The sequence below is a fragment of the Miscanthus floridulus genome, chromosome 5, assembly GCF_019320115.1.
Source record: "Miscanthus floridulus cultivar M001 chromosome 5, ASM1932011v1, whole genome shotgun sequence".
NCBI lineage: Eukaryota > Viridiplantae > Streptophyta > Magnoliopsida > Poales > Poaceae > Miscanthus > Miscanthus floridulus.
The window spans coordinates 108,877,373-108,897,007 of NC_089584.1; the positions used below are offsets into that span (position 1 = coordinate 108,877,373).

Consider the following 19,635-nt stretch of genomic DNA (forward strand, 5'->3'; position numbering starts at 1 on the left):
TCTCCCGTCGTGCCATGGCCTCACTGGTGCCGCCGTGCCGTGGCCTCCTCGCCGGCTCCCGTGCGCCGTCCGGCGGCGGCGCAGCGAGCTGGGGTTGAGGGCGACGATGGGGGAGCGGCGGATGCAGACGACGGTGGCCGGCCGCGCGTGGAGCGAGGTCGCGAGCGAGGATGAAGGCGCCCGCGCGAGGGCGATGACGGCCGCGCAAGATCGGTGGTGCCCTGAAACTGCCGGCCGGCCTAATCACGGGAGCGAGGTTTCTTTGTGTTTTGTCGCAAGGGACTCCAGGACGGGCGTAGGAGCGCCGGGCCCCACCTATCGCGCGGAGAAGCGAGGTGAAACCGGACGGACTTTCACGAGGGAGGCGAGGTAGAAGCGCCGGGTGAACGATTCTCTTCCGTAATCTCCTACACCATCGTCATGAGCTAATCAATTGTTTACTCCCGCTGCCTATCAGCCGACTTTGACACCATGTCGGACACACCGCGCTATGCTATAGTTGTGTGCCGGGCTACGTGTCCGCATTGGAATAGAATTCGTCACAGGCAGCCACCTCGAGTCCGGACCTTTTTTTTTTCTGTTTCTGTTTTTTTTTTCGGCTTCCTTTTTCCTTTTTTCCTCAAGTCCGCACGTTTTTTTTTCTGTTTTTGATTTTTTTTTTGCTTCCTTTTTCCTTTTTTTTTTGGTTCGGACGGGGCAGCTTTGTACGGAGCGACGGGGCGGGTTCCTTTCGGTGGAGCGAGGTGAAGGTAAGCGCTGACGATGACCTTAGTAATTTTTTAGGTTGTTCGCATAGATGTTTTATGATATATTATCAACTTCACACAATCACGTTACCACGATACATGTAAGATGTTCATGGTATATTTTAATTTTTACTGTTTTACTGACTTACTTTTGATCGTTATTTTCTTTCTTTTTTTCATTTTCCTTGCGCTCCCTGCTGAAAAAAAAAAGCAAGACTAAGGAGCCGTTGGGGCAAAGTAACCGAATCTCCTTTCCCGCACGCACGGGCGCAGCGCGCTCCCGCAGGCCGCAGTCCCGGGCACCCTTGCTGCCCCTACTAGGACGCCGCGCTCGCCACCGGAGAGGGCCAATAGAATAAAGCGAGCGAAGCCAATGCAGGTCGCCGTCAACACCACCACTGTTGGCGCTCACCCGCACCCAACAAAGTCCTCCTACCTCCGGCCATCCCCTCCTTGCCGCGTCTACTTCCACGCTTCTCCACGTCCGAACCTTAGGGCGATTGCCATGGCCACCAAGTCGCAGCTGCAGGAGCAACTGATCATCACTAGCCCCGACGACTGGCATCTCCATCTTCGTGAAGGCGGTGTCCTCGAGGCTGTAGTGCCACACAGGTTCGTCTTATTGTAGCTGCTGCTCGGTTTTTGGCTGTGCACGCCGGGTGTTCGACGTAATGTTTCCGAGGTTGTGTGGCAGCGCGAGGCATTTTGGGAGGGCCATCATCATGCCCAACTTGAAGCCCCCGGTGACCACAACGGCGCGGGCGGTGGAGTATAGGGAGGAGATAATGAGGGCGCTGCCGCCAGGGAGTAGCTTCGTGCCACTCATGACACTGTACCTCACAGACAACACAAGCCCAGAGGAGATCAAGCTCGCAAGTATGAAGTCTCTCTATGCAGTAACCTACCTGTTCTCCAGTTTTTGTGAATCTTTTGAACTGAAGCATCGGCTTTAACTAGTGGTATGCCAGCATGTAGTCTCTAGATCAGCCCCGAGTGCCGTGGTGGTGGTGTTTTGTGTACATCCATCTGCTCCGGAATCATCCTATAACCAGTAAAAATTCAAACCAGTAAAAATCGAAACAGTAGTCAGCGCTATTGTTAGTTTCACTGTCTATTTGTGGTGGAGAGCTGGGCACGATGCAGATGTGCATTTGTGCAATGAGTTTGTTGCCACATACAATCTGTTGAAAAATTTGTCCAATGTTCTTAAAATACTAACTGTTGTGCGCATTTATGGATTATATGGACAGTGATGTTTATGTTCCATGCTATTTGGTTTTAGGAAAGAGTGGTATAATCTTTGCTGTGAAGTTGTATCCTGCCGGAGCAACTACCAATTCCCAAGATGGCGTCACTGATATATTTGGGAAGTGCTTGCCAGTCCTCGAGGAGATGGTCAGGCAGGAAATGCCATTGCTTGTAAGTAGCTTTGGTGCATGGTGTTCTTGACACACTATTGGCCTTTTGATTGGAGTTTTGATCCGCATGACTAGTCTCTACTGGACATAACTGTTGAGCAATTCTTGCTTCTAGTTAATAATTTGGTTTTGCCACACTGCCTTGTGCAACATCTTTTATGGCTGTTTGTGATTTTTCTTCAGGTTCATGGAGAAGTCACAGATCCACATGTTGACACCTTTGACCGTGAGAAGGTTTTCATTGACAAAATATTGGCACCACTAGTACAACAGCTTCCACAACTGAAAATTGTCATGGAGCATATCACAACCATGGATGCAGTGAACTTCATAGAATCATGTGAAGAAGGTGCTGCACTACTGCTGGAATGGCATTATACTTCTTCCCTTTTCTATGAGTATAACACTTTCACGTTCCCAGGTCATGTTGCTGCAACAGTGACTCCCCAGCATCTCCTCCTCAATAGGAACGCTTTATTTCAGGGTGGCTTGCAGCCACACAATTATTGCTTGCCAGTACTGAAAAGAGAGACTCATAGTATGTTGCAATTGCCCTCCTATAAGAAATGCTACCATTTGTTACAAAAATGCACAATCATATTTCTTTTGGTTCACAAAATAACTAGAATTTCTTCAGAAATTATGAAAACCGCTTCTTAAACATGACGATAATGATTTTTTGTTAAAAAATGTGACCAAATATCCCTTTGTCAATATATAACTATAGATTCATAACAAATTATTGTCTTACATTTTTCTGTTGCCTGATTAAATTTGGGTATTGGCTATCATTTCAATTAACTGTCATGTTAAAAAGTATTCTGTTATGTATTTGAACCACACTCTGACTATAACTTTTGTGGACCATCACCCAGGACAAGCTATTGTATCTGCTGTAACAAATGGGAGTAGACGGTACTTTCTTGGCACTGACAGCGCTCCCCATGATAAACGGAACAAAGAATGTTCCTGTGGATGTGCAGGAATATATAGCGCTCCTCTTGCCTTGTCTCTTTATGCGAAGGTATTTGAAGAGGTAATCTCTATCTCCAGCACTCATGCTTTTCAATTATCTTTGCTTCTGAGAGAACACTTGACCGTTTTTCATCACCATTACTAGAATTCAAGAAAATCATCTTGCTGTAGATTGGTGTCTATTATGTACATGACACTGAAGTTGCAACTATCATAAACTGCGCATATGCTGAAATTTCTTTTTTTTTATTGGTTTATTTTTCTGGACATGTTTCGACTATTTCAGGCTGGTGCCCTAGATAAGCTGGAAGCATTTACAAGCTTCAATGGCCCCGATTTTTATGGCCTCCCAAGGAACACTTCAAAGATTGTCTTGAGAAAGAATGCCTGGAAAGTTCCTGCAACTTATAAACACAGTTCAGGGGAGATTGTTCCTATGTTTAGTGGCAGCACCCTTGAATGGCTTCCATCTGATCAGCCTAAAGAGTAAACAGTATGCATTATTGGACCCAGCACTTGGGGGAACCAATAGGTGGAGTTTTTCTAGTTCTTTTTCCCGTTTCTGTTAAATCAGCATAGCAAACTATTCAGCCATAAGCAACAATCATGAAGGCAATTGAAAGCAACAGCGAAAGATTTGCTTGTCTGAGTTGTTATATCCATTTTGGATTGCAGTACAATTCTGGAAGTAGCTAAAAGGCCACATTGTATGGTTATCAAGGCTAGTCTACTGATCTAGACACCATGGCATCCATTATTTCAAAGGCGACAAGGCATCCAGGCAAGAGCTGGGTGCGCCTTGGACGCCTAGGCGGCACCTAGGCAACAAGGTGCCACTGTTTCCCAAGGCGAGTTGGGTATGCCTAGATGCCTAGCCTTTGAAACAGGGTATCCATAATAATGTAATGAATAAATATTAGCATTGCAGTTACATCGTCGTGTAATCTTGTAGTCCCTTTAACACAATATTTTCCTGTTATTATTACTTCTGAATTCTGACTGTCTTTCGGGCAACTGCCATCCAGTTATTCAGTTGCTTTCAGCAACAGCAACCTCTCATAAATCATACTAGTGAATTGCATGCGTCCATGCGGGTGTAGAGCCTTGGTTGTCGTTTCCATCCAGATTACTGTTTATAGTATTTATATGGCATAATTAGTTTAGTTAAAAATTATCATAATGGTTGTTTTTTATCATAATCATAATGGTTGTTTGAGATTGAAATAACTCTGGATAGGCGGCCTTACCACAAAGAACTTCCATGTTCAGTTTAGGACCAAAAAAGCACAGAATGAAATTTCGAGCTATGGTATTTTGGTTCTCTCCTTTTCATTTTCCATATCAAAATTTCTTTGTGACAAACACAAAACTCCTGATAGTGTTTACAATTATTTTCTGCTCTTCTTTCCATACACCGACCCCAGAAATAATCACTTAGATCAACATAAAACGATCTCATCAGAGCGATATTCCGTAAATCACTCATGCCTGACTAAATTTTGGAATAAAGTGACAGATCAGCTCACAATCTCATCTATTTAATCTAAAGAGAGAATTATCCTTCAAATCCATCATAGGCCAAATATCCTGCAATGACATGCAAATACAGTATTGGAGGTCAGTGCTAATATCCTATTAGATAATAACTCACTAGATAAGATAACGAATGCAGGTGTCTGAAGTAATTCCAGAGCTACAAATTCATGTGCAGTTATCATGCGCTGAGAATCCTCAGATTTTAATCTCATACAAATCTAATTTACAGGCATTGATCAAACACCTTGGAGGCATGGCCATGCTGGCACGATGGTAGTCTAGTGGACACAATACTGATGAGATCCATGAGTTGGACTCTAGATCTCACCGTTGTGCTCTCACTTCCTACAGGAACATCTATTTTCGTAGGAAACAGAAACAAGGAATGGGATTAGAGCAGTGAGGTGAAATGCTGAATAGACAGCTGCGTGCCCTTCCTCTGTGTGCAAGAGAGACATATACCTAGCAAAGTGTTCCACAGACCAAGGGCAGGAGCAACATAAGCTTCTCGGATTTGGATCAGAGAAGATGAAAAAAAAATTGGAGTCTGAAAAAAACAATGGCAATGATTTTAACATCAACAGTGAAAAAATGCCTTATGAAACATTAAGGTTTCCCTGTTGATGTCAAACATGATGAAGGTGGAGATAAGTCTGTTTGAGAGAAAAAAAGTTGGAGATAAAACAAATACGCCTTGAATTCAACAATGCAGATGCTTTAAACAAAGAAAAATTTAAAAAAAAAATCGCTACAGCTATGCAATCTCAAATCTTCATGGCATTAGGTATGAGCAGCGGGAAAACTACATTTGGTATTTAGCATCCTGACATAGTAATTATTTCTCAGTCCTAATATTTGCCTTAGCCAATTAGATCCTAAGTAGAATTGCTGACATCAGAATATTTTTGCCTTTGAATTCAACATGTTACACGTAGATGCATTTCTCAAAAGCAATTCTCCGCAATCTCTCAATTCTCACAAATTGGTAACCATGCAGTGCAATTGCTTGGTGGTCTAAATTAGAAACATTTTTATGCCAATCGAGTAATTAACTATGCAGCACAATTGCTTGGTGGTCTAAATTAGAAACATTTTTATGCCAATGGAGTATTTAACTATGCAAATTCAGTTGGATTGCTAAATGACGATCTTTCATGTTCCCTAATATGAAAGGTCCAAGATTCTACTTACCATAAAATTTCTACAGGAAAAAAGGTTCTCACATAAGTAATTCCACTCTAAGCTCACTTAGTATATTAAAAAAAAGGGGCAGCCCCTGTGCACGTAGCTCCTGCTTGCGCAGGGTCAGGGGAAGAGTCCGACCACTTGGGTCTTTTGTACGCAGCCTTTCCCTGCATTTCTGCAAGAGGCTGTTTCCAAGACTTGAACCCGTGACCTTATGGTCACAAGGCAGCAGCTTTACCACTGCGCCAAGGCTCCCCTTCTCCACTTAGTATATTACTAATGGAAAATAAGCCAGATTTTTTTTTGAGGCACTAAAGAAGAAAGTAACTTCAACAACAACAAAGCCTTGAGAGAAAGTAACTTCACATAACATTAACATGTCTTGAGAGAAAGTAATGTACATATCTGTGGTATCATTGGAGCATGTGGAACCAAATTACATATCAGAGTAAGTGAACAAATTTTACCTTCCTGCAGTCACACCTTCCTCACCGGTTTCCCAGTGCACCATAGGCACAAAATGCACATGACTTTGAAAATTTTGTGGTACCAAGCTAGAAGAGTACAAGGATTTGAAAACAGCCAATAGATCTTTGGTAATGTCATTTGGACAGCTAGTGTTAAATGAACGAGCTCACTCAGGTGGCTTCAAGTTACCCGTGGATCTTGCTTTTGATTGCACAGATCTGCACATGGTACACCTGTTGTGGCCCACCCCGTTGCCACAATGTGTCAAAAGTACAATGTCGATGAGGTAGAGCCTTGGCACAAGAACGCGAGGCTGAGGACTCCCCGTGCCAGCCCGACCGGAAGAAATGAGGTTGTCGCCACCTCACCGGCAAGAGATGGGGTAAGTAGCACGCGTTGATTTCCAATTCAACGCCCAAAAATTTAAAATCACTGACGTGGATAGGTTAGAAGGCTGCTGAAAGCCGGTGGTCTCTTGAGAAAAAAAAAAGTGTCACCAGGTGCTCCTCCCACTATCATCCACATCCAAATTGTCATCACCGTCGTTGCGGAAAGAACTCAGCAGTGCTCGTAGTTCGCGAGCACTCACAATGCCCTTCTGCTCCATCTCCCTCGCTAGTCTGTCAGCATCCTCCCGCTTCCCGGCCCTGGACAACTCCTCCACCAATGCCCTCCTTGTGATGTCATCCACCACCCTCCCGGCCCTGGCCATCTCCCACATCACCCGCTCTGCGTCCTCGGCCTCCCCAGCCATAGCCAACGCACCGACGAACGCATTGCACGCTGGCTCCGTCAGCAGGAAACCGTTCCCGCGCATTTCATCGAACAGCTCCCGAGCGTTCCTGGTGCGGCCCTGCGCGCTCAGCCCGTGCACGAGGTAGCTGTACGAGAACCCATCCGGCTCGCACCCGTACAGGGGCCGCATCTGGTGGAACAGGCGCAGCGCGTCGTTGAGATGCAGCGACTGCGCGTAGCCCCTGATGAGCACGTTGAGCGTTCGCGTGTCCGGCGGGATCCCCTCCTCGAGCATCTGCCTGAACAGCGCCGACACGTTGTCCATGTACATGTAATGGACCAGGGTGTCGCCGCCTCCGCGCGACAGCAGGGCGGTGAAGAGCGCGTGGTAGGTGTCGGCGGAAGGGCGCGCTGCGGGGTCGGCGGAGGCGCGCATGAGGGTGTAGACGTGGAAGGCCTTGCCGAGCCTGCCGAACTGGCAGTAGAAGTAAAGCGCGTTGCGGAGGAGGGGGCCAGGGGAAGAGAGCGAGGGAAGGAGAGAGAAGGATAGGGCGCAGGTGCGGTCGAAGTCCGAGTAGAGGTCGGCGGTGGCGAGGCGCTTGATGGCGACGAGGAATGGGGCGGGGTCGGGACGGAACGCGGGGAGGTGGAGGGAGTGGGTGAGCAGCGGGAGGAGGAGGCGGGCGTCGGAGGTGGAGGCTAGGAAGGAGGCGAGCACGGTCGGGGTGAGGCGGGACGGGAGGGATGCGATAGCTGCTGAGACGGCGTCGGGGGAGGGCGGCGCCGTGTTGGTGCCGCGGCGGAAGCGGTGAGGGGTGCGGCGAGATCTGGTGGAGAAGGGGAGGTGGCTGGAGAGGGAAGCGGGGGCGGGGGGCGGAGCCGCGTGGAGGAGGCGGCGGAGGAGCGTGGTCATCGCGGTCGCGGCGGCGGGCGAATTTGAGTGACGACTGACGTGGAGCGGGTAGGGAGGTCAGGCACCGGTATTTTTTTGACGCAAAAGGCCCAAGGCCGTGACAAGCCGGTTACCAGCGCACGGCCCCTAATTTTACAATTTAACCTTTTTTCAAAGAAAATTTACGTTTACCTTCAAAGAGACTTAAACTCATCTCTGTACCTGGGGTCGGCGCCAGGACTCATAGCACCGAAGTAATACGTCTCGGCGCCACAGATCTTGACGCCGAAGTGTCTGGCCAAAATCCTAGGTGGAGTTTGAAAGTTCCTGACGGTTAGAGGGGGTGAATAGCCTATTAAAAAATTCTACAATAATACTTAACAAACCGGTTAAACAATTATGAGACGAAACAAGTGTTGCGCTAGTCTACTAAAAAGCAAGCCACCTACCACAATTCTAGTTTATATAGTTTTTATCCACACAATAGCTATGACACTACACTAAGTTAGTGTGCTCTCAAAAACTAACTAAAGAGCCACGCTAACCAAACTAACCAGCTCTCACAACTAGCTACGCTAAAGAGCTTGACAACTAGTTTACGGTAAAGCAATGAGAGTGAGCAATTTATTTATACCGTCGTACCGAGGAAAGAGTCAATCAATCACAAGAATGAATACCAATGAAAAGCAATCACCTCGGAATCAAATGATGAACACAATAATTTTTACCGAGGTTCACTTGCTTGTCGACAAGCTACTCCTCGTTGTGGTGATTCACTCACTTGGAGATTCACGAGCTAATTGGCATCACACGCCAAACCCTTAATAGCGTGCCACACAATCAACATAAAATGAGGATCACACAAGCCATGAGCAATTCACTAGAGTACCTTTTAACTCTCCGCTGGGGAAAGGTCAAGAACCCCTCACAATTACCACGATCGGAGCCGGAGACAATCACCACCCTCCGCTCGACGATCCTCGTTGCTCCAAGCCGTTTAGGTGGCGGCAACCACCAAGAGTAACAAGCGAATCCCGCAGCGAAACACGAACACCAAGTGCCTCTAGATACAAACACTCAAGCAATGCACTTGGATTCTCTTCCAATCTCACAAAAATGATGAATCAATGATGCAGATGAGTGGGGAGAGCTTTGGCTAAACTCACAAGGTTGTTATGTCAATGTAAATGACCAAGAGAGAGAGGTTAAGCCGGCTATGGGGTTTAAATAGAGGCCCCCACAAAATAGAGCCGTTTTACCTTTTCACTGGGCACAACACGGGATGACCGGACGCTCTGGTCATATCGATCGGACGCTGGACCTCAGCGTTTGGTCACGCGATGCATGCTACATGTCCCCTCTCTTCAAATACTGAGCGCTCGATCTCAACGGTCATATGATGACCGGACGTAGCAGCTCAAAGTGACTAGACGCTAAACCCTAGCGTCCGGTCATTTTCAGTAAGCATCCAGAGACGACTTTTCACGACCGGACGCGTCCGATCAAGCTTGACCGGACACAGCTAGCGTCTAGTCAGTCACCTTCAACACTGTGTGTTGCCACGTCAGTAGGACCGGACGTAGGCTTTCAGCATCCGGTCAGTTTGAAGGGTCGAGATGGCGACTAGAGGAGGGGTGAATAGTCTTTTCTAAAACTTAATCGCGTCGGCTAACCGATACAAATGCGGAATTTAAACTAACGGTTTAGCCAAGACTACACCCCACTATATATGTTCACTAGCACCTTGCAAAGATAACAATTAAGCAATAAAGGTGCCGGGCTAGCTAGAGCTCTCCTAAACAATTCTAGGAGCAAGGTTACACAAACCTATGCCACTAGTACTTTAAGCGACAAGGGAGCTCCTACATATGCTAGTAAGCAAAAGTACAAAGCTAACAATGCTCACTAGCAATGCTCAATAACAAGGTAACCAATGCCTAATTAGAGAGCGTAAATACTTAGCTACACAAACTAAGCAATGTGACTAACAAGGTTACTAAAACCAAATTAGCCACGCAAGAGAGCTATTTCTATGCTACACAAGCAAGAAGGTAATTAGCAAGCTACACAAGCTATCTAATTACAAGATCAACTACACAAGCTTAATATGTATAAAAGTAATTGCAAGCTTGTGTAATGGGGATGCAAACCAACGGGAAGAACAAGGTTGACACGATGATTTTTCTCCCGAGGTTCACGTGTTTGCCAACACGCTAGTCCCCGTTGTGTCGACCGCTCACTTGGTGGTTCAGCGGCTAATTAGCATCACCCGCTAAGCCCGTACATCGGGCGTCGCAAGAACCTACCCCTTGAGTGAGGATAGCTCAATGACACGCTTTACTAGAGTTGCTCTTCGTGACTCCCGCGGGGCGAGCACAATGCCCCTCACAAGCACTTCTCCGGAGCGCCGCACAAGCTTCTTACGTGCTTCGACGGAGACCACCACCAAGCCGTCTAGGAGGTGGCAACCTCCAAGAGTAACAAGCATCACCGGCTTGCAACTCGATCACCTAGTGCCACTCGATGCAACCTCACGATGCAATCGCACTAGAATCGCTCACTCACAATCGAATGATCACTATTAAGTATATGTGTGATGGAGGGCTCCCAAGCACTCACAAGCATGGACACTAAGTCCCTTGAGGTGCTCCACACCAGCCATGCCCGAAGGCCACTTCTATTTATAGCTCCAAGGGCTAAACTAGCCGTTACCCCTTCACTGGGCAACGGTCGGGCCGATCGGACGCTCTGGTCGTGTTGACCGGACGCTGGACCTTAGCGTCCGGTCGCCCACAGACAACCACGTGTCCTGGTTCCAACGGTCACTTGACCTGACCGGACGCAGCAGCACTCAACTGACCGGACGCTGAACCCCCAGCGTCCGGTCGTTTCCAGTAAGCTCCCGAGCATGACCGGATACGTCCGGTCGAACGCGATCGGACGCAGCCAGCGTCCGGTCACTCTCCAGCTACTGCTACACTCCACGTCAGCGCGACCGGACGCAGCCTTCCAGCGTCCGGTGCATTCAGATCCAGCGTCCGGTCAGTTGACCGATGCCAGCATCTTCTCCATTCTCTTCACCCTTGCTCAAGTGTGCTAACCACAAGAATTTGCATCCAGCGCAATAGAAAATAGGCATTCTATTTTCCCGAAAGCGTCGAATCCCGCCGAGCTTGCGAGGGACCCAAACCCATCTCAACCCTGCAAACACCACATCCTTTGTAAATGTGCCAACACCACCAAGTGTACACCACCATGTGTATATGTGTTAGCATTTTCACAATCATTTCCCAAAGGATGTTAGCCACTCAACTTGCCATGCCACTCGATCCTAGCGATAATGCAAAGTTAGATTACTCGAGTGGCACTAGATGACCGATATGCAAACAAGTTTGCCCCTCTTGATAGTACGTCCATCTATTCTAAACCCGGTCATAAACTTCTCTACACACCTATGACTGGTGAAATAAAATGCCCTAGGTTATACCTTTACCTTGCGCATTCCATTCCATCTCCTTCAATGTCGATGCAACACATGCACCAACACGATCAACAATGATATGATCCACTTCATATCATCACATGATCATATTGGTTCATCGATCTTGACTCTATTTGCTCTTCACCGTTGTCATCGTCCATCGGCGCCAAGTCTTGCTTAAGCTTCACCGTCACGCGGTCCATCACTCCAAAGCCTTCGACTTGCCCTTCACGCTTGTAACTGGTCCATCAAGCCAAGTCTTGTCTTGATCTTCTCCACCTTGATCACATGACTCAATGCCATGTCTTATGTGTATTTAAGCTCCTTCATCATCACATGTGTGAGCATTTCAACATCTCCAAGCTATTTTCACCTTCATGGCATATGTTGTTCACACACATGTACCTATGGACTAATCACTTGTGTATCTCACATAAACACAATTAGTCCACCTAGGTTGTCACTCAATTACCAAAACCAAACAGGGACCTTTCACAGTTTATGACTCAGCGTCCGGTCAGAGACCGATGTTGCACGCCCTCTGCTGCTACTAATTGGATGCATCGGTCCAACCGAGACCAGCGTCCGGTCACTTACAGTACCTCCGTCTTTTCTGTCTAGGGCGTCGGTGGTACCGTCGAACTGTCCGTACTTTACGGGTGGACACTCCATCGGTGAAGTTTCTAACCCTTGCTCAAATGTGCCAACCACCAAGTGTATCCCCTTGTGCATATGTGTTAGCATATTTTCACAAATATTTTCTAGGGTGTTAGCACTCCACTAAAACATAAATACATATGCAATGAGTTAGAGTATCTAGTGGCACTTTGATAACCGCATTCCGATACGAGTTTTATCCCTCTTAATAGTACGGCTATCGAACCTAAATGTGATCACACTCTCTAAGTATCTTGATTACCAAAATAAAATAGCTTCTACTATTTATACCTTTGTCTTAAGCCTTTTATTTTTCTCTTTCTTCTTTTCAAGTCAAACACTTGATCATCACCATGGCATCACCATCATCATGTCATGATCTTCATTTGCTTCACTACTTGAAAGGTGTTGCCTATCTCATGATCACTTGATAAACTAGGGTAGCACTTATGGTTTCATCAATTTATCAAAACTAAACTAGAGGTTTCAATCAGCCAGTTGGCTACAACTAGAGAGGTCTATTTTCTGTAGAAATTTGATTAAAATAATAATTATTTGAGCGGCAGTACGTGTGCAAAAGGTGGAAACCAATCTCTCCTCTCTAGTGATGGCATGGCCTACAGAAAAAAGACCGCTGCTGCTTGTGATGGCTGGTTTAGTGTACGGATGTAGCAGATGGAGTTGGTCAGTGGTCCTTTGAAGGTAAACAATATCTTCTCCACTGCAACTCTGTGTTTTAATCTTCAGCCTGTTCGTTTGGTCGTATTTAGCTTATAAGCCAACGAATAGTATTTTCCTCTCACACTAAACCCACCAATAGTACTTTTAGCCATAACTTATAAGCCAAATAAACCCAAACGAACATGACACTTGTGGATGCTGTGAACTGCAGCTAGCAGTCCATCCATAGCATATTAACTTACACTCCATATCTTGTTTCTTAAGTTTTATTGTACTTGCTTTTGAGAAATGCTTCCTTGACATTCATTACCATTCTCAGATGTTTTACAATCACACAAATATATTCCATGTCCAAGTATGATACATTGATATAGCCTATTTGCATGTTACAACTATAAGACCTTTTGGAATCGCTCTTAATAGTACGTAGAGTATTTGCTTGAAAATTAGAATTTAAGATTTGGGAAACTCAAACATCACGCAATAAGTATAGGATAATGCGCTGCACTAGACTTGCGTTTGTTGACACCAAACCAGCCATCACAAAGCAGAAGCAGTCTTTTTTTAGCCATGCACTGATGCACTCCAGTGATTTGAGAGATGAGAAAAAGGTTGCAGCAGCAGTAGTTTCTTGGTAGCCGATCACAGCGGCAGCGCGGAGGCGACAAGCCACAGTGGCCGCTTGTGCAAAAGCAGCATAGGGCAGCTCGGCGCTATGTATTATGGCGTCGAGGTACCGGTCACGTCAACGCCACCTAGGATTTCGGCCAAACACTTCGACACCAAGATCCGTGGCACCGAGACGTGTTACCTCGACGCCACGAGTCATAGCATCGATCTCAGAGTCTAAAGATGAGTTTAAGTCTCCCAGAGAGTCAAACGTAAAATTTCTTCGAAAAATGGTGAAATTGTAAAAAATTAGACACACGGCCACCCTCTCACCAGAAAGGGAGACTTTCTTGCCATTAAAAAAATAACAATCCCCTATGAGCCACTAAAAAAAGTTAGCGGTCTTCAGTTTCATTGCTCTATCTTTTTTTTTTGTCCTTCATACCACTGCCGTCATATTGGCCCTAATGGTGTCAAAATGCAGGTGTAAAAAGTCGAAAATACCCTTAAGTCTAAATATGTGATTAATTTTTTTGAGCGTCTTAACGACTTCAAGTAGAAAAACTCAAAACTAGAAAGTTGTAGATCTCGTCGAGATCTATAATTTTCATATAAAATTTTTCTTCTTTTAATATCTTAAAAAATATATGATTTTTCTAAGATATATTAATCATATCTTTTTTTGCAGTATTAAAAAAATATTTTTTATATAAAAATTATAGATCTTGATGAGATCTATAACTTTCTATTTTTGAATTTTTTCATTTAAAGTCGTTAAGATGCTAAAAAAATTAATGATATATTTAAACTAAAGAATATTTTTGACTTTTTACACGTACAGTTTGAGACCGTGAGCCCAATCCAGCGTGGCATGGAGAGAAGAAAAAGGATTACGATATTTTATTAATGGTTCACACGCAATTCTCTCCACGAGAAAAAGCAGCACACGGCCACGCCACACAGACCAGCAGCACTGGGCACCAGAGTAGTCGAATTCCTAGGTTCGCCGGAGCCTGGAATGAGGGATGGCCTCCGCCTCGCTCGCGTTGGCGAGTCCTTTCCGGCTTCTCCTCCGCGCTCCTCACCCGCGCAGAGCCATCCCCGTTCCGTGCTACTTCATCTCGCTAGGTAAGCCCGAAGGCCCCATCTCATCTTTCGATTTTGCCTCTCCGCTGACGCTTTGGCCCACCCGAGCCAGGACGGTGCAGCACCGCCATTGCCGTCTCAGCAGCTAGGGATTCGGCGGTGAAAGGAAGCGTGGACAGGAATTCAGCAGAGGAAGTCAGGAACATTCTGGATATGGTAATTTGTTTTTTCCCCTTTGATTATTGAGAATTCAGGGTCAGTTGGTGGTCATGGAACTGTCTAACTGCTAGCGTTAGTAACCTAGTGATTATTGACTAGTGGCTGTTGGACATAACTGTTAACTGGTTTGTAAGAGTTTGCTTGTGAGCATTGTTTTTTTTTATTAAATGTGTTGGAATCAGGCGCTTCCATTGCAAAACTATTGCCTGTGTTGAGTTATGTTCCAGCTTTAACTCAGAGAACATTGGATTGTATGGAAAACAGGGGCAATGAGAAATCTTTAAAGTCTTGCTTTTCTCTACTGTCCTATGAAACTGTTTATCAATAAGAGTGTCCATCTTGTGCATCCAAACTAAACTTTCAACTACATTCTGTTGGTAGGCTCTGAATGTAGAAAGCTCTTATGTTGTCTTTGTGATAGATAATGAGTGAACGGTTCTGGAGTTGCCAAATGCAATTTTAAATGATGGCCACTACTGAGGGTATCGTATCTGGAAAACATATTGCTGAAGTCTGTAAATGATGACCAAAACAGAACTCCCTAAACTAATATCTGGCTGTCCTTGCGATAGCTAATACTCCCTCCATCCCAAATTATAAGATGTTTTGGCTTTTCTAGATACATTACTTTTGCTATGCATTTAGACATAGCGTATATCTAGATACATAGCAAAAGTAATATATCTAGAAAAGCCAAAACGTCTTATAATTTGGGATGGAGGGAGTAGGTGAGAGCATTTCTGGAGTCGGCAAATGCATATATAAATTCAGCAACAAGCACTTGATGGAAAAGAGCCGTCTGTATAGATGACGGAGAACATATCATGAACTAAGATCTGGCTGTCCTTCCAAAAGAAAATTGACAAAAGAGAAAAGCCACTACGTGATCGTATTGACTTTGTTAACATGGTTGCATGCATCCACTCCTTCATGTCATTAAAAAAAAGTTATTATTATATTCATATAATCTCAAATAGAAATTTGTATTGAAGGAAACACAGAATGCATGGCTATAACTACATTTTCTTGTTTATTTTAGCATTCCTCAGAAATACATGGTTATTCTTGCTATTCATGGATTCATATTAACATCCTTATGCAGGCAGAAAGGGCTTCCCAACGAAGAGATGTTTTCCACACCAATTTTCTTACTCCACCTATAGTGAAAGAGGCTATGCTGGCAGTTGAAAAGTTAGCAGATATCAAAGCAGTAGCTCAGGGTGGCTACCCTCAGGTCAAATTTGATAACCCAAATGGTAGTTTCTTAATTGCCTCCATTAGCCTATCTAGTTTCTCATTCTTATATTTATCTAGGCTGAGAGGTGCCGAATCTCTGTTGGACACCCGGACTTCATGACAAGTAATCCAGATGTAGTTGCCGCTTTGAGGTTTTCTCAGTTTTACCTTATAAAGCACTGCTATCTTCTATATAAGCTGACATTGAGGCCAACCCAGCATCTCAGGGAATTTCCGATTGGAACCCTGTTCTCATGGTGACTTCCTTGGTGCTATTCTCGGGACAGGAATAACAAGGGAGAAAGTTGGAGATATTCTTTTGCAGGTGCACACCCAATCACATGTTTTCTGGTTTTCGAATGATTTGGTCATTTCCTACCTTTTTCCCTTCTCGTCATTTGTGATGTCTATTTCCATTTTTGTTAGGGGGAACGAGGTGCCCAGGTCCTTGTTGATCCAGAACTTGTTGACTATCTGATTTCTACCCTGGAAAAGGTGGATTGTCTTACAAATTGTGCTACTGTTCTGTACTTGTATTTTTTGCCTAGTTCACGTTTTATGAGCTTGATGTGTACTTATCCCTGTTTTTCTGATCAATCTGACAGCCATAAGTCTTGTTCTTATCTACTTAGGATAATTATCTAGAGTAGTTGGTGTCTGTGTCAGCCCTTATCTTTATCCTTAGCATCTACTTTAGCATCTCTAGAATATGTTGTAGCTTTCTTAAGGCTCAAGCAAGCTATCTTATATGTATCCCCAACCTATCATAGTTGTGGCATGGCTAATAAATCTGAAATTCAGCCCTAAACCTGTGTTTTGGTTCTAACAAATGGTATCGGAGCCTAAGTTCATCTGGGTTCTACCCGTACCTAAGGCTAGACGAAAAACTTGAAGCTCGTTAGCTCGCTCGGCTCGTGGCTGGCTCGACTCGGCTCGGCTCGGCTCGGCTCGTTAAGATAACGAGCCGAGCCGAGCCAAGATTTTAGCTTGTTAGTTATAACGAGCCAACTCGAGCCAGCTCGCGAGCCGCTCGCGAGCTAAACGAGCCAAGCTTCCAGGAAAAAAAGTATCATTTAAGATAGTTAGATGCATGAATACTATAGTATTTTATTATACTTGTATATATATTAGCGCATATTAATTTTTTTATTTGATTTAAGTTTGTTAGATTCATTTCTTTTGTATTATTATTATTCTCAAACTTTAAATAAATGCAAATATTATATTTTGTGTATTTTTTATACCTGGCTCGCGAGCTTAACGAGCCAGCTCGAGCTTTTAACGAGCCGAGCCGAGCTGGCTTTCTGGCTCGTTAGGATAACGAGCCGAGCCGAGCTAGCTCGTTATCTTAACGAGCCAGAACGAGCCGAGCCCAAACGAGCCGAGCTGGCTCGTTATCCAGCCTGACCCGTACCCCATCCCAATTTGCCGCCATGTCTCTCCACTCCTCATCCTCTTCCTCCAATCGTTCCACCACGTCCAGCATACGTGCTGCAGCGGCTGCAGCAGCCAGGCGCGAGGAGGCGGTGGTTGAGCGTGCAACAGCAGCAGAGCGGGCGGCTCGCATCGCCCAGGCGGAGCTTGCTGCGGCGTGTGTGGCTGAAGCCGCCCACTAGGCAGCAGCGGAGGCGCGAGAGGCTGCAGCAGCGGCAGCTGCGCTCCGTGTGGAGGCGAACGCGGGTGAGCAGGAGGACTACGGCGCCCGGGCGGGCGCATCGGATGCAGGAGAGGCGGCGGCTGCGGCTTTGCGATGTGGAGCGGGAGGAGCAGCACGAGGCGCGGGACCTGGGCGGATGGGACGCTGGCGCGCGGAGCCCTCACAGGTGGCGCGCCTCCCCTTCCCCGGACCGGCGCCGTGGTCGCCGTGGCCGGCCCGGCTCCCCTCCCGTCGTACAGACGGCGGCGGATGGCCCATACTCACCAAGACCAGCTACGCCGAGTGGTCCATGGTGATGAAGGTGAAGATGCAGGCGCGGCGCATGTGGGGTGCGGTACGGTATGGCAACTCTGACTTCGACAAGGATCGGCGGGCACTGGAGGCGCTTCTTGCTGCTGTTCTGACGGAGATGCACTCCTCCCTCGCGAACAAGCGGACCGCCACAGACGCCTGGGACGCCATCGCCGCGGCACGCATCGACAGCGACCGCGCTCGTAGGTCCACGCTTCAGAAGCTACGTCAGGAGTGGGAGAACCTGCCGGGTGAGGACGTCGATGACTTCGCTCTCCGCCTCAACACCCTGATGCAGCAGTTGGCGCGTATGGCGACAACGACATCGACGAGGAGAGAGCTGTCAAGAAGTTCCTCCGCATCGTCCCCAAGTACTCGTAGGTCGCCATCGCGATCGAGATGTTGCTGGACTTCTCCGAGCTGTCGATATAGGAGGTGACGGGTCGCCTCAAGGCCGTCGACAACCGCGAGCAGCTACCTCCCACAGAGCCGGTCACCATCGGTGTCAAGCTTCTCTTCACCGAGGAGCAGTGGCTCGCCCGCCAGCGGGAGCGAAAGAAGGGGGAGGCCTCGGGTTCTTTGGCTTCGGGTTCGTCGAGCAGCCTCAAGGGTCGGCCACGCAAGCGGGATAAGGCGTGTCGGTGTTTCGGACCGGGGGGTCCTCAACCGACTAGTGAATTTGTTCTGCGTGCTCCCGATTCCGGATGGTGATGCAAAGAGACACAAGGTTTATACTGGTTCAGGCAATCGGCGCTCTACGTCCAGTCTGAGGGATATAACTTGTATGCCTTGCACCGAAGTGCTCGTAGTAGGGGGTTAGAAGCTAAGGGAGAGAGGGAACTTGTCCCAGGTCTCGGCAGGGTGTCGTGGGGCCGTCTGAGACGTTGTTCTCAAGCGGCTGGAAGGTGTGCGTGTGTGTGTGTTCTCCGGGCCTTTTTTCTAAGTGGCCCAAGTCCTCTCCTTTTATAGTTAAAGGGGGGACAAAGACAGTACATGTATTACTATGCGGCGTCGTGCCGCCAGGGACGGCATGTCCAAGCCCTGTGGCCTGTTCCTGTGGCGGCGTGGTCGTCGGAGTGGCCCATCCTTGGAGTACTGGGACGGCGTGGTCGTCCCATCAGATCCTGTGCGTCGTGGGAGCCCCAGGAATGCCTCGGAGTGGACGTGGCAGCGATCATAAGCCGCTGGGGACGGACTATGCACGAGGCCGAAACTTGGTCGGGGCCGAGGCTGGTACTGCGGTGGGGGGTCTCGGCAGGCGCGGACCCCAATATTGCCGAGGCCCTGATGTACAGTGCCGAGGCCTTGGTGTACAGCGCCGAGGCCTTGAGCGGGCGGCTGATCGTGGACACAGTGGCCAGTAACCCCCGCCATATCTTGTCCCAGGCGCTGACGGCGGCTGATCGTGGTCACAGTGTTTGGACACAGTGGCCGGTAATCCCCGCCATATCCTGTCCCAGGCGCTGACGGCGGCTGATCGTGGTCACAGTGTTTGGACACAGTGGCCGGTAATCCCCGCCGTGCCCTGTCCTGGCCGGTATGGTGCTGATGCGACTTCGGGTCGCGTCGGTCTTTCTGTGACGTTGAGCCGCTGTCCGGCTGAGATCACTGGAGTGGTTGAAAGCATTAATGGGACGTGACCGACTGTCGGGAGGGTCGGCCGAGGCGGGGGGCGACGGACCGCGGGCGAGCCGGCCTCGAGCGACACGGAGAATGGGGCCTCGCGCGAGACGGGGATCAGGCTCCTTGCCGAGGCTTCGCGC

The 19,635-nt window shown here is 47.3% G+C and overlaps 3 protein-coding genes across 8 annotated transcripts in view; 2 read left to right on the top strand and 1 right to left on the bottom strand.

The window, feature by feature from the left end:
• Positions 1 to 724: 724 nt before the first annotated feature.
• Positions 725 to 4,143, top strand: LOC136450449 (dihydroorotase, mitochondrial-like). Its single transcript, XM_066450890.1, has 7 exons — positions 725 to 1,358; positions 1,441 to 1,622; positions 2,029 to 2,165; positions 2,348 to 2,513; positions 2,586 to 2,702; positions 3,040 to 3,200; positions 3,426 to 4,143. The coding sequence occupies exons 1-7, from the start codon at positions 1,120 to 1,122 to the stop codon at positions 3,627 to 3,629; spliced, it is 1,206 nt and encodes a 401-aa protein (XP_066306987.1). The 5' UTR covers positions 725 to 1,119; the 3' UTR covers positions 3,630 to 4,143.
• A 324-nt stretch (positions 4,144 to 4,467) lies between these two features.
• Positions 4,468 to 7,976, bottom strand: LOC136452964 (pentatricopeptide repeat-containing protein At2g27800, mitochondrial-like). Its single transcript, XM_066453539.1, has 2 exons — positions 6,328 to 7,976; positions 4,468 to 4,726 (listed from the first exon to the last, which is right to left on the bottom strand). The coding sequence occupies exon 1, from the start codon at positions 7,974 to 7,976 to the stop codon at positions 6,822 to 6,824; it is 1,155 nt and encodes a 384-aa protein (XP_066309636.1). The 3' UTR covers positions 4,468 to 4,726; positions 6,328 to 6,821.
• Positions 7,977 to 14,330: 6,354 nt separating this feature from the next.
• LOC136452965 (uncharacterized) overlaps positions 14,331 to 19,635 on the top strand; it is a 37,287-nt gene continuing 31,982 nt past the window's right edge. For 4 of the 6 annotated variants that reach the window (XM_066453543.1, XM_066453541.1, XM_066453544.1 and 1 more), the window contains exons 1-6: positions 14,331 to 14,511; positions 14,582 to 14,685; positions 15,791 to 15,922; positions 16,003 to 16,076; positions 16,144 to 16,249; positions 16,351 to 16,419. In XM_066453543.1, coding sequence (XP_066309640.1) covers positions 14,409 to 14,511; positions 14,582 to 14,685; positions 15,791 to 15,922; positions 16,003 to 16,076; positions 16,144 to 16,249; positions 16,351 to 16,419 — 588 coding nt within the window. In that variant the 5' untranslated portion in view covers positions 14,331 to 14,408. The remainder of the gene's footprint in view (positions 14,512 to 14,581; positions 14,686 to 15,790; positions 15,923 to 16,002; positions 16,077 to 16,143; positions 16,250 to 16,350; positions 16,420 to 19,635) is intronic. The other 2 variants (XM_066453546.1, XM_066453545.1) reach the window with 2 other exon arrangements.

Coding starts and splice junctions, on each gene's coding strand:
- LOC136450449 (XM_066450890.1), top strand. CDS start 1,120: ATGCAGGTCGCCGTCAACACCACCACTGTTGGCGCTCACCCGCACCCA. Junction 1,623..2,028: donor AGAGGAGATCAAGCTCGCAA/GTATGAAGTCTC, acceptor ATTTGGTTTTAG/GAAAGAGTGGTATAATCTTT. Junction 2,514..2,585: donor CATAGAATCATGTGAAGAAG/GTGCTGCACTAC, acceptor TCACGTTCCCAG/GTCATGTTGCTGCAACAGTG.
- LOC136452964 (XM_066453539.1), bottom strand. CDS start 7,976: ATGACCACGCTCCTCCGCCGCCTCCTCCACGCGGCTCCGCCCCCCGCC.